This window comes from Tachyglossus aculeatus (assembly GCF_015852505.1).
Source record: "Tachyglossus aculeatus isolate mTacAcu1 chromosome 12 unlocalized genomic scaffold, mTacAcu1.pri SUPER_6_unloc_1, whole genome shotgun sequence".
NCBI classification, from domain to species: Eukaryota; Metazoa; Chordata; class Mammalia; order Monotremata; family Tachyglossidae; genus Tachyglossus; species Tachyglossus aculeatus.
Window position 1 is genome coordinate 16,135,014 of NW_024044828.1, and position 14,917 is coordinate 16,149,930.

The window sequence follows — 14,917 nt, forward strand, 5'->3', positions numbered from 1 at the left end:
AGTGATTTTAGCTCAGTTGAGGCTCCAGGAATTAGAACCCCAGGACACTAGAAGGGAGGGCTCCCTCTGATGAACCCCCAAGTCACCAAATACCAGGCTCAGGCTTGCAGGTGGCCAGTTCAGACCAGGGCCCATAGAGTCTTTGCGGTTATTGCCCTTTGACTCCCAGGGAGGATTATTGACCTCCCCACTCCCCACAAGAGAACAAGAGCATTGTAATGCCCCCGGAAAACCAGCTAGATCTGACCTGGATGGAACAGTGGTTTGAGAGGCCGAAATGTAGATTCAAGCTCTGACTGTGTTATCTCCCCCTGGGGTTCCCAGGAACATAGTGAGAGTGTGAGGATTGAAAGCCTTAAGGCTTTCCAGGAGCAGGTTTCTCTGAATCTCTGAAGGGCAGAGCATTCTCTGGGTGTCAGTCAGGACTGAATTCCAGACCCCTCTGGGCACCTGTAGCGGCGGGGGGGCCAGATAAATCTGGTGCGCTTTCCGCTTCTCCCTGCTGGACCCGGAATGTGTGGTCCTGGGCTTCTCTGTCCAGACCAGTTTCGAACCCCATAGGCTTCTGGATGGGGCCGGGGGTGTGTTCATCCACTGGAGAAGGACTGGAGGTCCCCTCATTCATTCATTCAATCGTATTTATTGAGCGCTTACTGTGTGCAGAGCATAGTACTAAGCACTTATGTTCTGTAAAGCTAAGTTCCCTGAGGCCTGAGGAGGGACAATGAGGTGAAAAGTGTGTTTGCCACCTCAGCAAGAGGCTCTTGGGAAGGAAAATGGAAAGTCCAGGGACCCAGTCAACCTCTTGGGCCTCTAGCAGTCTGTGAAACCACATGGCCACGTGTGGGGCAGAGCAGCCTTACGCTCTCTGTGATGCCTCAGAAGACCCAAGCCTCAGCGCCTGGTACTTTTGGGGTCCCTTGTCTCCAAAGAGGTGAACCAGCTCCAGTGAGGTGGAAAGGGATTGAGGATTAGCCTGGGCCAATAGAGGAAAAGGTAGGGGTGTCCAGGAGGGTTACACTCACACAGTTCCTCCGAGTTTCCTGTTAACACAGGCCAAGGCAGAGCATCGGGCTGACAGAGTAATGGCTCGGCTCGTGGATAGATGGGGATAAAGATAGAGAAGCAGCGGATAGAGAATAGAAGCGGTGGATAGAGAAGCAGCGTGGCTCGGTGGAAAGAGCCCGGGCTTGGGAGTCAGAGGTCATGGGTTCAAATCCCAGCTCCTCCAATTGTCAGCTGTGTGACTTTGGGCAAGTCACTTAACTTCTCTGTGCCTCAGTTCCCTCAACTGTAAAATGGGGATTAAGACTGTGAGCCCCATGTGGGACAACCTGATCACCTTGTATCCTCCCCAGTGCTTAGAACAGTGCTTTGCACATAGTAAGCGCTTAACAAATGCCGTCATCATTATTATTATTATGTTCTTTCCTCTGGAAACCGGGATGGCAGTATCTAAAGCATTCTTGGGAGAGAGGTATGCTGTTCGACTGCTGAAATGCCAGTGCCCAGAATGTCCCCCAGCCCTTCCCTAGTTGGTTCTCTGACCTGCCGTTTAGATTTTCCAGAACACTCTCAGTTAGTGGCACAGTCGTCTACCCGCTGCTGAGCCGATACGGCCGTCATTCCGGGCTGATGGGATATGACAGCCATCCTCTGTCACAGCGTCGCCTCTGGGGCCTTGCTCGGGTCCTGGGTCCCTGGGTCCGTCGTGGAAACTGCTGGTCTTAGAATTGGCACAGGGTGGGGGCTGTCAGGGCCCACGATGCAAGACATAATAATAATAATTATTATTATATGGCACTTAATAATAATAATAATGATGGCACTTATTAAGCACTTACTATGTGCAAAGCATTGTTCTAAGTGCTGGGGAGGTTACAAGGTGATCAGGTTGTCCCATGGCGGGGCTCACAGTCTTCATCCCCATTTTACAGATGAGGTAACTGAGGCCCAGAGCAGTGAAGTGACTTGCCCGGAGTCACCCAGCTGACAGTTGGCGGAGCCGGGATTTGAACCCGTGACCTCTGACTCCAAAGCCCGGGCTCTTTCCGCCGAGCCACGCTGCTTCTCTTGAGCACTGTGAGTAGTGGTAGCACTTGGAGTTTCATTCTCCACGTTCCGGCACCCTGGACGGGAACCTCTCTTTGTTACCTCTCTCTTTTAGACTGTGAGCCCACTGTTGGGTAGGGCCTGCCTCTCTATGTGGCCAACTTGGACTTCCCAAGCGCTTAGTCCAGTGCTCCGCACACAGTAAGCGCTCAATAAATACGATTGATTGATCGATCGATTGATTGTAACCTGCCAGGGGAATTCGGCTTTCAGGCAGAGGCTCTGCTGGACCTGGGCAGGGTCCGTGGCCTTTCAACTGAGCGTAATTCCTGTCCATTCTCTCTCATCTCTCTTGTGGCATCATCTCCTCTTCCCTTCTTCTCCTGGGCCCCCCCCCTCTCTGCGCGCGCTGATGGCTTTTAATGCTGCCTGGGTGCGTGGCGCCCCCTGCTGTAGAGGGGGAGTATTGCCCCTGGGAGAGAGAGCTCCAGCAAGGTCACTGGCTCCAGCGTCTCACAAACGAAGAGGATACGGGTACATTTAAAGGTACCCGGCGTGTCCCCCTTCCCACCAGCCTCCCCCACTTATCTCCCGAGAGCAGGTCCCACAAGACGGGGATGAAGCTGGGGTCAGAGAGACCTGAGAATCCCAGCCGCCGACCCCCGTGGAGGTGTGGGCGGGTCCGGGCGGATCGGAGGAGAAGCCAGGGGAAAGGGAGAGATTGGAAATGTTTGAAGGTGACCGGGTCTCCCTCCCCGGGTGGACTGCTTCCCCCCAGCCGGGGGGCCTCTCTGACCGGCCCCTGGACACCCCTCAGTGCCCTTAGTCGTTCGTTCATTCAATCATATTTATTGAGCACTTACTGTGTGCAGAGCACTGTACTAAGCGCTTGGGAGAGTACAGTGTAACAAACAAAACATTTCCGGCCCCCAGTGAGCTTACAGTCTATAGGGGGACTGTATACCAGCATATGCGGTTGTTGTGCTTATCAAAGTGGTTGGCACATAGTCTTTTTTCATTATTATCATCATCATCGTTATCATCATCATTGTTAGTCGTAGTATTGTGAACCAAGGTTCCTCTGGGCCCTGGCTCTTTTGAACATTCACTCTTCAATTTCCCATTCAAGAGCCCCCCCTGCAAACCAGGTAGCCCTCATTTTTTAAGTTGTTTAGTTTCCAAACCTTCCAAGGCTACAGCTGGCAGGGGAAGGCAAACAGGAACTCCGGAGAAGAGTAAGCATCTTCTCTCCGCTGCTCCGCAATGATTCATTCGTTCATTCGATCGTATTTATTGAGCGCTTACTGTGTGCAGAGCACTGTGCTAAGCGCTTGGGAAGTCCAAGTTGGCAACATATAGAGACGGTCCCTACCCAACAGTGGGCTCACGGTCTAGAAGGTGGGGAATGATCAGTCACCTTCCCTCAGTCCCCACCAGCAGCCCTGCCTGGGCGAAGGTGAGCTCAGCTGAGGAGCAGCTACGGGCCAGCAGAGTGGAAAGGGAATAGCCTGGCCCCTGCCCAGTGCCATTATTCATTCAATCATATTTATTGAGCACTTACTGCGTGCAGAGCACTGTACTAAGGGCTTGGGAAGTACAAGTTGGCAACATATAGAGACGGTCCCTACCCAACAGTGGGCTCCCCCCCTGCCCGCCCCCTGGTAATCCAGTGGTACACAGCAGGTTAGCACCCAGAGAAAGTCTTGCTGATCAGTGGCACCTGCTCTTGTGGCCTGAAAACACTCTCCTTTCCCCTCCTCTCCCAGCATCCCTCCCAAACCAGTTGTCGGCCATCCCTGGCATTGTAACCAGCTGTGTGGCATGATGTCCACTAACCACGGGGGCCCAGGGGGATGGGGACTGTGTGGTGGGGCTTTGGGGATCTGGAAAGAACCATCAGAAGATTCTGGAGCTGTTTAAATGGCAGGATCTCCATCCGGAGAAGACCTCTGTTCCCTCTCCCAGCCCGCCAGCCCGCTGCTGGATCCGCAACCCCTCTTCAGTTAACACCAAACTCCAAAGCATGAGCATGCAGCCTGAAAGGTGAACTAAGCAGCGGGGTCCAGGGCATGGGGAACAGTCTCCACTCCAGCCAGCCACTGGCTAGGCCTGACAGTGCCACATCCCAAGAGAACTGCCTTCCTCTAAACCTGGGCTGCTCCCGAGATCCCTCCCCACCCCAGCCAAGTGGAAAAAGGGGGCTGGGAATGCCCTGCCTTGGGCAGAAGTGACGGAGCGGGGCCTAGGCCCTTCGCCACCAGCTCGGGCAGACTCCGTGTTAGGTGGCTCCATCTCCCACCCAGGGCTGGGGTTTGGGGGCACCATTGGGGGTCATGGGACCACCAGGGGTGGCATCGGGGAACCTTTGGAGGATGGTGGCCTTCCTCCCCAGGGGAGTTGCGTGAAACTACTTCACCTGTAACTAACAGCATTGTGCTTGTATCGACTAAACTTTGCAGGTGGAGGGTGTGGGGGTGGGGGCGACTGGCCAGCAGGGCCTGGGGCATGCGTGCGCGCGCACACACACACACACACACACACACACACACACACACAAATACCCAACACACACACACACACACACACACACACACAAAAACACCAAACCAACACACATACTACTGGATCCCATTTCTGTCCAACTCGACCTGGTCTTTGCCAATAACTTCTGTTTCTCTGTTTCCTTTTCTGTGGTGTTTTGCTCCCTTGTTCTTTCCCATGCTTCCTCTTCTCTCCCTGTTTTTTACTCTTTCCTTCCTGCCCTTCCTCCTCCCTCCCCACTCCCTCACCCACTACGAACCCCCTCCCTCCCCGGTCCCCGGGGCACTAGCTGGGAACCTGAGGCTTCAGCAGATCGTAAATCCAATCGATCCCTTGGAGATTCTGGCAGATGTGCACTGGACACACATCCACGAGAAAGAGGAGGAGGAGAAAATGGCATCTGCCTCCAAACCCTCCACCTCTAGAGGTAATTTCTGCCCCCAGTCCCGGAGCTTTAGACATCTCTCTCCCAGGCTCTGGGGTAAGGGTTCCCTTTTTCTTCACCACCTTGGGATCTGCTCTGGAGTCTGTTGGGAGCCAAGTGTACTTTTTGCGGATTCTGGGGCCTTTAACTCTCCCGGCCCTCAGTTCCATCTGCGGCCGATTAGTAGAAGGCACCTCTCTGGTCCATTTTCTTGTGTTGGTGGCAAGCTGGGTTTGGGTCAAGCTAGTTAATGTCTGTCTGTGGGGCTTAGGGCATGTGTGTCTTTGTGTGTCTGAGTCTGCGCACGCTGTGGAGAGGGATATCGGGGACAGCTGAGGGACGCAGTGGCCCACGTCATCCTGTCTCTTGATTTGAGGTTGGAGGGGTGATGAGTGTTTTCCTCAAGTACCGCTTAGATTGTGAGCCTCGCATGGGGCACAAACTGTGTCCAATGCAATTATCTTGTAGCTTGGAGAATCAGTGTGATCTAGTAGAAGGAGCATGGGCCTAGGAGCCAGAAGTACCTAGGTTCTAATCCCAGCTCCACCACTTCCCCGCTGTGTGACCTTGGACAACTCACTTCACTTCTCTGTGCTTCAGTTCCCTCATCTGCAAAATGGGGATTCAATTCTTATTCTCCCTTCTACTTAGACTCTGAGCTGATGTGGGGCCTAGTTATCTTGTCTTTATCCCGGTGCTTAGTAGAGTGCTTGGCACATAGAAAGCACTTAACAAATACCACAATGATCACTTTTTATTATTACTGTTATTGTGAGTGCCTGCTTCCTTCCCAGATTCATCTTGCTCAGAAGGAATCCAGCAGAGGTGGAAACGGAGGAGGAGGCAGCAGGATACTGCAGCTGTCCTCTTTCTACCCTCCCGAGGCCCCTTAGCATCTCTGTGTTTGACACACTGAGGCTTCCAAGTGGTTTCAACCTCTTTCTCATAGCACTCGCTTTATGATGCCCGTTTGCCCTTCCCGCACAGCAAGCGGCACCTGTTGACAGTATGTTCTCCAGTTCCTATTGCCAAGCGAAACATTTGAGAAAAGAGTCCTTGCTGAGGCCGAGGGCCTGCTGGGCCATAGGCTGGTCTTTGGGGATATTTTGTTCTTCTCTGAAGGGTCTCAAAGAGCCCGGGGATGGCTCTCTGTCCATCATCTACAAACAAAAGGGACCTTGGCCAAAGTCAGCAGGGAGGTTACCCCTGCCTTCTTGATTCTGTGCTCCATTTTCTTCTGGAAGGCCTGGAAAACTCCATCCTCTGGGTGCTGCTCCTGGATAGACATCTTCTCTGGCCTGGTTGGTCTCACCCTAGGGTCCTGGCGTGTCGCGGGAATAGGCTGGCCGGTGTGGGGTGGACCAGGGGCGTGGTAGCATGGGGGACAGGTGTGTCACTCTCCATGCTTGGCCTAAAGCAGGGAAATTGTGGTATAGTTGGGAAAAACTTGTGTTGAGATGGTCCACTGTTGGCAGTGCTACCAGGGCAGAGGAGCCCGCCAGTTGCCCAGAGGACCCGTGAAGCGATGAATGGTTGAATTTCTCCAATTGGCATCCCTTGTCCAGCTTTTCAGGCCACTGGGCCTGGCCAGGAGCGGCATCTTGGAACTCTGGGTTTGGTCCTGCTGCCCCGGTTACCTCCCCTGCCCTCATGACCCTGTCATCTGAGCCATTAAGGGGTGCCGAGGTCACTGATTAACCCACATCAGTCCTCCGGTATTATCTCCACCTCCCAAAGCCACTTCAGGCATCCAGTCCCCGCTTCAGAGGGACTCCAGGTTGCGGCCCTGGGCCGTGGCAGCGTGGAACTGTGTGTAACCTGTGCATTTATCATTTGTTTTAAATTCAGCGTTCGACCTTCCCTCCGTACGCCGCGCAGCGGTGCAGGCCTGGCTGGAGACGGTCTCCGGAGGTAGTCTGGTGATGTTTGCCCTCTGCCAATTCACAGTAACCCTGCCCCGCTGCTGGAGCTCAGCGGCTCAGCTGGTACCTTAACACTAGAACCCAGGCCCTGTCGCTACCGCATGCCCAGACCGGGAGGGAGGGTTGGAGGGAGGGTCAGAGGGTGCATGTATGCCTTGCATGAGTCAAGACTCTCATCTTAACCCCTTCAGGGCAGGTTAGAGGGAAAGGGGCATCCTCAGGAGGAATCAGAACAAGGAACAGGGATCCGGGCTGGGAGCAAGGTGCAGAAATGGGAGTTAGAGTGGTGGGGCGAAGTTGACTTGTGAAAGAACTCATCCTGGGGAGCAGTTGAGGGTCCTGTCCCCGCCGGACGGCCCCTGACGAGTTGCAGAGAGAGAAGCTGGGAGTTGTGAGGACCGCTTGGTTGAGTGAGTTGGCGAGAGCAGGCGGTGGTGGCGTTGGATGGAAAGGAGGAGGAGGAAGAGGAGGAGGAAGTTATCCCAGAATGGGAGCGGCCAGAGAGCTATCGCTGGGGTCAGCAAGCCAAGGGCCGTGTCCCGTCTGTGGTCCCTGGCTGGCTACCGAGTCAACCAGACGGAGGTCGGTTGCCCTCCCCACCCTGATTATGTCCTGTTCTTCCAGGACAATCTGACTCAACGGGATGGGGATTTTTAACATTTTTAAAAATATTTCCTCCATTTTCATACTCCCACCTGACCCACCTCCTCCCTCAGCAGCAGCAAAGGAAAGGAAAAGAGAGGACAGGGGAGAGGGTGGCTTCCGGGATTGCCCGAAGGATTGAGAGGGGAGGCGGTCCGACCTGCAGTTTAGTGTCACGTGCAGGAGGCAGCTCTAGCCTTAGTCATTCTCTTCCGCTAGTTAGCTTCTCGGGTCGGTCCGGGGAGGCCGAGTGGAAGTCGGAATAGGGAGTCGGCCCCACCTGGCCACCGAGAGGAACCGAGTACTAGACACAATGCAGTTTTCTGGCTTCCTTAGCGTGCGCCTCATCTGTGTGGCAGCTTCTGGCCTCTTGCTCTCCATCCTAACCGACACCTCCACACCCCCACACCCCAAGCCGTGTATCGCTCGGTTTCTGCTGCTGTTGCATCGGCCCCACCTTCCCGTCTGTTGTCTTATATACACAACTGAATTGTTTCTTTAAGGTACCCCGAGAACTTCGGTCTTCTTGTTCCTCTGACTCCTATAGTAGAAACCCCTGTAATGTGAATGTCAACAAGGAAAACTTTAGTGGGTGCCAGAGGGCCAATCCATGAATAGGGTCTGTCTTTGGGCCCGATGAGGGAGTCCTTTGCAGTGATCTCTAGGTGACTCCTGTGTTTACTTCTCAACAGCGAGAGTGGCTACAGTACACACCTCGGAGCCTCTTGCAGAGGGGCCTTGGGGTTGCGTATCTATGGGTCGAGATGTCTTTCAAGCATTGTGCCTTGTGGGATGTGAATTGTCTCTGGAATATGATCGGGAGGAGCCAGCAGGCAGGGTCGGGGGCTGGGGGACAGCTTGGACCAAGGACCGGGGATTTCTGGGAAGCCCGCCTGGCCGGCTTTGGCACGACAGCATTCCCCGGCGATGCCAGGGTCGCGGCAGCCGTGCCACCGCCTTCCGTGACCTCTGATGGAGAGAGAGCTGGTGGTGCTGAGCTGGAAATTTCCCCATATCTCTTGAGGCTTGGGGAGCTTCCACCCCTGTTCCTATCTCACCCAATCTTCTGTGGCTCCCCGGAAGTTGGATTTGGGTGGATGGGTGCTGCCCATGGAGGATGTTGGAAAGCCGGAGCGAAGGGCCATTTGGTCTTGGGACATCCATCTCATCCATTTGAAATGCCCCCCAAGAGCAGCCAGCAGCAGATGGTGTGGCCCAGCCTGGAATCCTGATGGTGGTTCCCCACCTGACCCCCTGTCGCGCTCCAGCAGCCTCCAAAACTTCCGGGTCTCCAGGCCAGAGGCCCTGAATAGCAGAACAGTTGCCCAAAGTGAAAAGCCCCAGACTCCCCTGGGGAAGGGCCCTGTTGAGGGCTTACCTCGTGCTAAGGGTCCTTCCAGAGTGCCCAAGCCCCATACCCAGCAAATTCTCCTGGCTGGCTACCAGTGGTCATGGAGCCCCAGGGGGAGGAGGTGAGCCCTGGCATACTGAAGCAGCATCTGAAGGTCTCCCCATTGTCGCTGGGTCCCAAGTGGGTGGCGAGGGGCCGTCTCAACCACGGGAGAGAAGGAGTGGAGAGGTAGCCATAGCTCACCTACAGCCTGGAGGGGTCTCTGGACCCCCCCACCCCCGATGTCTGTGCTGCCCCTCAGGCTGCTGGGAGGAGTCCGTTCCAGCCTTGCCCTAACGTAATTCATCGCCACAGATTCTCTCCTCCCCGTCCCACTCCCCTACCAAGAGTCTGAGGGTGGACTCACACTCCAGTGCTGTCCATCTGCCCTCTTCTTGTCCCTCAGCTCTGCTCTGCTCTCCTCTCGCAGTCTTTCCCTCTGCCCATTGATCCCTGGGCACCATCCACCTGGTTGGAAACAGGAGCTGTCAGTTTGGCCCAGCTGAGCCACAAGTGGACACTTTCTTCCCGCTCTTTGTGGCCTTTCCCCGCACTGCCCTCTGAGCCCCTTTCAGGTTTCCCAGCAGGTTTGGAGGGACCCCTTTGCAATAGCCCCCGCTCCATCCCGATGAACCCGGCTCCAGTCGAGGGCGGAGCAGGATATCTCCTCTCTGCCTTCAGACTGTGGGCCTGGGAAACGCTGAGGGCTCCGGCCCCTCCCGTCCACACGGACGGTGTCTCTTTCCCTTTCTCAATCTTGCTGCTTTGCAGACCCCGGTGAAGAAAATGACTTGGAGGAGGAAGAGGACGAGGTGGGCCCGGAGCCTGCCGAGATAGAGGGGGAGGCCGCCGAGGACGGGGACGACACTGGCGCCGAGCTGGACAATGGTATGCTGAACACCAGAGCCTGAGGGATGCTATCAGGTGGCTTAGCCAGCCCAGCATAGGGGAGTAGGGCGCCAGTGCTGTGGCAGGTGCTTTGGGCAGCAGATTAGGGAAACAACCATCATGTATGCAGATGACTCCAGTCCCCTGCTCCATTCCAATCTAAACTCCACTTTTCCGTACTTCAGACCTGTGCTCAGGTTGAGAGCCCTGGGCTAAGGGATTCTGGACTCCTGAGACTTATTCCTGGCTCCACCAATGACCTGGATTTGTCTTTGGGTGCTGTGTGCCTCATTTTCCCTGCCTGTAAACTGAAGATGCATCCACTTATTCCAGAGGATGCTGGGAACCCACCAGAGTCTTGCACACTTCTGCAGAGGCCCTTAGGCCAGAGGTGCTGCCTAGTTAGGGGATGGAGCCAACTGTGGAGACAGGAATTAAGGGGCTTTGAGGGGCTATAGGTAGGAGCTGTGGCTTGGGTCAGAGAGAAGATGAAAATCAAGGAATGGTGGCAGGAAGAGAGGGAAAACAGTGGAGCCGAACAGACGTCGGAAGGATCTGAGGGATGGCCTGACTGGAGAATTTCCTTCTCTTAGAGGCCTGTCATATTCCCAGTTGCATTTCAGGCAGGAAGGAGGGGTGGTACCTAGCAGCTGCGCCCTGGGATCTAGAAGACCCTGCTGCCTGGGGAACTGGAAACTGAGAGCTATCGCAGGTGGGAGGGTCTGGGGTCGGCTCCCAGGCAGGTGGGTGAGTAGGAGATGCAGGGTAGGGAACTTTGTCCCAGCCACCGGTCCAGGACATGGTTGGGGCCAGTGGCAGGAGTAACCAGTGAAGAAAGTTTGGCTCTCCAAACCTGCTTCCCCCAACCAGATCAGCGCTGGTCTGACGACTTCCCGTCCGACGCCGAAGCCGAGTGTCGCCTGCGGCACCGGGAAGAGGTACAGGCAGAGCTGGAGCTCAGAGTGTCTGACGACAAGGAAGATGAGGAGGAGGAGGAGGAAGAGCAAGAGCTAGCCCTCTTGCCCACCGCAGGAGAAGCAGGTACCTACACACAATGCTTGGCAGCCCAGAATCCCCAAGTCCGATTGGCTGGCTGGAGTATGGCGTGGGGGTCTGAGAAGGGCATAGGAAGCCCCTGGGGCTTGTAGCCGGACCACTCCCACCTCCTCCCTCCTTTTCAGAACAAGAGAAGGAGTGCCACAGGCCTCAGCGCTCTCTAAGAGTCCTAGGGCAAGGAGAAGCTACTTCACGTTCCCTGGAAATTCCTCCATGCCATAGACTTCCAGGGGTTGGGGTGAGAGAGTTCCAGGACCTGGTCCTTCTTGTATAAAAATCATTTCCGTGGTCAGCCTCGTTAGATTTCCAATGACGTGGAACCTGGGACATTCTTCCCGGGATGCGGGAGCCTGAGAAGATTCCGTCTTGTTGGGGAGGTCCTACTGACTTTGCCCCCCCCATCTCTTGACCCTCAGCCAGTCGGGTGCCGAGGATTATCCATCTGGTCAGTCTTTGGCCAGTTCAGTATGGCTTTTGAAGTTACCCCTCCCTCTGCCTCTCCCCAGATCCTTTCATCCCAGGCCCCTCGGGTCCCTCCAGCCCCATCCAGTCTCCTCGGGCAAGTGCTCTGCCGTTTCCTGCAGCCGGCAGCCCCAGGATAGAGGTGAGTGGAGCCAGTGTGTGCGTGCATGCGTGCGTGCATCTGCACACATTTGGTTAAGTGGGTTTGGACCCATCCAGGCCTCTACCACCGGGCTGAGGGCACTGTGCCCCCTGGGCTCTTCCAAGAGGCTCTTCACTGTCTTGAGGAACCTTGAAAAACATTTCTGCTCCTTAGGGTTTGTATCTGGGTTTGTGGGGGCTTCCCAGCTAGCGGAGGTTGAATTCATTCATTCATTCATTCATTCAATCGTATTTATTGAGCGCTTACTGTGTGCAGAGCACTGTACTAAGTGCTTGGGAAGTACAAGTTGGCAACATAAAGAGACAGTCCCGACCCAACAGTGGGCTCACAGTCTAGAAGGGGGAGACAGAGAACAAAACAAAACATATTAACAAAATAAAATAAGTAGAATAAATATGTACAAGTAAAATAAATAAATAGAGTAATAAATACATACAAACATATATACAGGTGTTGTGGGGAAGGGAAGGAGATAAGGTTGGGGGGGGGATGGAGAGGGGGAGGAGGAGGAGAGGAAGGAGGGGGGGCTCTGCCCCCCGATCTGGACCTTGCCCTGCTCCGCCCCCAATCTCCGACGTGCCCTCTGGAAGCTCCTCCTCTCTCCACTGCAGTCCGGGAATGAGGGTCCCCCACACCCTGGCCCTCTGAATGATCGGAGGGTAAATTAGACCCCAAGCTCTACCCTCCTGCACATCCCCAGAATGTCAGAGCTGAGCATATGCTTCCGGTGCTGAGCCCGTCCCCTTTATGGTGGTGAAACTGTGGCTGCAGCTCTCTGCCTGGGAGGATCCTGAGTTCTGGCCTGATTGCCGGAGGAAGCGCAAGTGTGGATGTCCTTGAGCACGTCATGGCTTTAAAGCTTTCGTCGTGTCTGTCCGCAAGACCCTTGCTAGTTGTGGCTCTGAAAGAGCCTCTCTTAGGTAGAACCCTTAGCATCCGTGGGGCTCCATGGCCAGAACACGCTTGCGCGCGCACACGGGAGGAACCCTAAAGCCAAGTCTGCAGATCTTCCCCTTCCGCGTCTCCCAGGTGTCTTCTGATACTTTCTGCCCCTTTCCTTCCCATAGGATGCCGGAGTCCCCTACGCTTCCGTTTCCAGCAGGGAACGAACCCCACGGGACCGGTTTTTTCCAGACCCCTTCCTCCTCATCCGGGAGCCGGAAGAGGAGGCTGCCGTGTCTCGGAGGGTCCCCAGCCCTCCTCCACCACCGTCGCCCATCCGGTCCCAGCCCGTGGCCCTGACCGAGGCCATCACACCGGGTGCAGCGGTCGAGTCTCCAAAGGCATCCCCGACGAGGGGATCGCCCTCCGCCTCCTTGTCCTCCCCCTCCGCCTCCCAGCCACCCATCTGTTCCCAGCCCCAGCCCTCCTCCGATACATCCGTCCCATCCCCTACGGAATCCCCCGTGCGTTTCCAGCCCACGGCAGCTGTGACGTCCACCCCGCTGGCCCTCAAGAGCCCGGACAGCTCAGGCAGCCCCACTGCAGCCGAAGAGGCCCTGAAGCGGAGTGACCTTGTGGAGGAGTTCTGGATGAAGAGCGCTGAGATCCGCCGGAGCCTCGGCCTCACCCCCGTGGGCAGGAGCCAAGGGCCAGAGCCCGGCTTTCCCACCTCCGTCTTGGACCCCGTGAGCCTGAAGTCGTACGCGGGCGAGGAGGGGATTCGCCTCCTGAAGCCCCAGCCTGCCCCAAGGAGGCCGGGCCCGCCCAAACTAGAGGGAGACAGGCTCTCGCCACTCACCCCCAAGTCGCCCTCGGACCGTGAGCTGCGAAGCTGCCACGAGGAGCGCAAGGATCTGTCCAGCAGCTCCGGCCTGGGCCTTCACGGTAGCTCCTCCAACCTGCGGACCTTGGCAAGCCAGAGCTTCAACACCTCCGAGTCCACCATGCTGACGCCCCCGTCCAGCCCTCCCCCGCCCCCGCCCCGGGACGAGGAGCCGGCCACCCTCCGGCGGAAGAGGCCTCAGGCCAGCTGGGCGATCGCCACCGAGCCCCGGCCGGGGCCCGTCCCCCCGCGTCCCCCGTCCCCACCCCCAGACGTCCTCGAGCGCGGCCGCCCCCCCGGGGACCCGGCTCAGTCCTCCAGGGAGGAGGTGCGCAAGTCCTTTGTGGAGAGCGTTGACGAGATCCCTTTCGCGGACGACGTGGAGGACACGTACGATGACCGGACGGAGGACACGAGCTTCCAGGAGAAGTTCTTCACACCGCCCAGCTGCTGGGGTCGCCCGGAGAAGCCCCAGGCCCCGGCCAGGGAGAAGGTCCGCCCACCTGCCCCGGAACCCTCGAGAGGACTGCCTGTGGTGTCACCACAAGCCAAGGAGCTGGCGGAGGAACGCATGAGAGCCCGGGAGAAATCGGTGAAGAGCCAGGCCCTGCGCGACGCCATGGCCAGGCAGCTGAGCAAGATGAAGGAGATGGAACTGGCGGCTGCCACGGGGCACCCCGGGGCTCCGCTGCCCTCCTCACGCCAGGCCTCCTCCCTGCCCGCCTGGACCCGAGAGCCGGCGCCCGAGGCCCCGAGGTGGCCGGGCCCAGGGGTTTCCGAGGGCCCCGCCCCAAAGCAGGAGGCCACTGGTGAGGGATTCCTCTCCCCTCCCTCGGACTCCGGAGGCCCCGACGGCTCCCTCACCTCCTCCGAGGGCTCCAGCGGGAAGAGCAAGAAGAGGTCTTCCCTCTTCTCTCCCCGCAAGAACAAGAAAGAGAAGAAACCCAAGGGCGAGGGCTGCCCGCCCCCAGAGAGGCCTGGTAGCAGTGGCCTCCTGGAGGAAGCGGCCGCCAAGCCCAAGTCCCTCTGGAAGTCGGTCTTCTCTGGGTACAAGAAGGACAAGAAGAAAAAGACGGACGACAGGTCATGCCCGAGCACACCCTCCAGCGGCGCCACGGTGGATTCTGCAAAGCACAAGACGTCACCCATACTGAGGGCAGGTAAGGATCAGCTGGGCAGCTCCGGCGTCCGGGTCCTGGCGGCCTCCTCCACTTGAGCCTGGGGCCAGCGGGCAAACTCCACTACCCTTTGTTGTCATGCAGCTCCGAGCTTGCGGAGATTCTCCGGGAGGCCTTGGGCTCGCAGACCAGGTATAAATCGGCCTCAGGACTCCCAATCTCCCCTTCTTTTCCACTGGCTCAGAGGCACCGGAATCTCCTAGGCTGGGTCTCTTTGAGCAGCTTGGACCACCAAGACCAACTGGCCTCTTTCTCCTGGAACATAATCCCCTTCGGGGAGAGCAGGGCCACCCTCCAGGCCTGGATGATGGAGCAGGAGTCCGGGGGTGGGGACTCTGTACTCTCTCCAGAGGGCTTCCCATTGGTGGACCCCTTGGACAGGACGTTTTATGGGGGCAGGCAGAACCAGCCTTGTTCCCAAAGGCAGTTTTCCC

The 14,917-nt window shown here is 56.9% G+C and overlaps 1 protein-coding gene across 16 annotated transcripts in view; it reads left to right on the plus strand.

Annotated features, from left to right (window-relative positions):
- MICAL3 (microtubule associated monooxygenase, calponin and LIM domain containing 3) overlaps positions 1-14,917 on the plus strand; it is a 134,121-nt gene that overhangs the window by 98,596 nt on the left and 20,608 nt on the right. For 13 of the 16 annotated variants that reach the window (XM_038741181.1, XM_038741180.1, XM_038741188.1 and 10 more), the window contains 7 exons: positions 2,509-2,598; positions 4,883-5,020; positions 6,866-6,928; positions 9,743-9,859; positions 10,730-10,900; positions 11,422-11,519; positions 12,608-14,465. In XM_038741181.1, coding sequence (XP_038597109.1) covers positions 2,509-2,598; positions 4,883-5,020; positions 6,866-6,928; positions 9,743-9,859; positions 10,730-10,900; positions 11,422-11,519; positions 12,608-14,465 — 2,535 coding nt within the window. The remainder of the gene's footprint in view (positions 1-2,508; positions 2,599-4,882; positions 5,021-6,865; positions 6,929-9,742; positions 9,860-10,729; positions 10,901-11,421; positions 11,520-12,607; positions 14,466-14,917) is intronic. The other 3 variants (XM_038741195.1, XM_038741196.1, XM_038741194.1) reach the window with 2 other exon arrangements.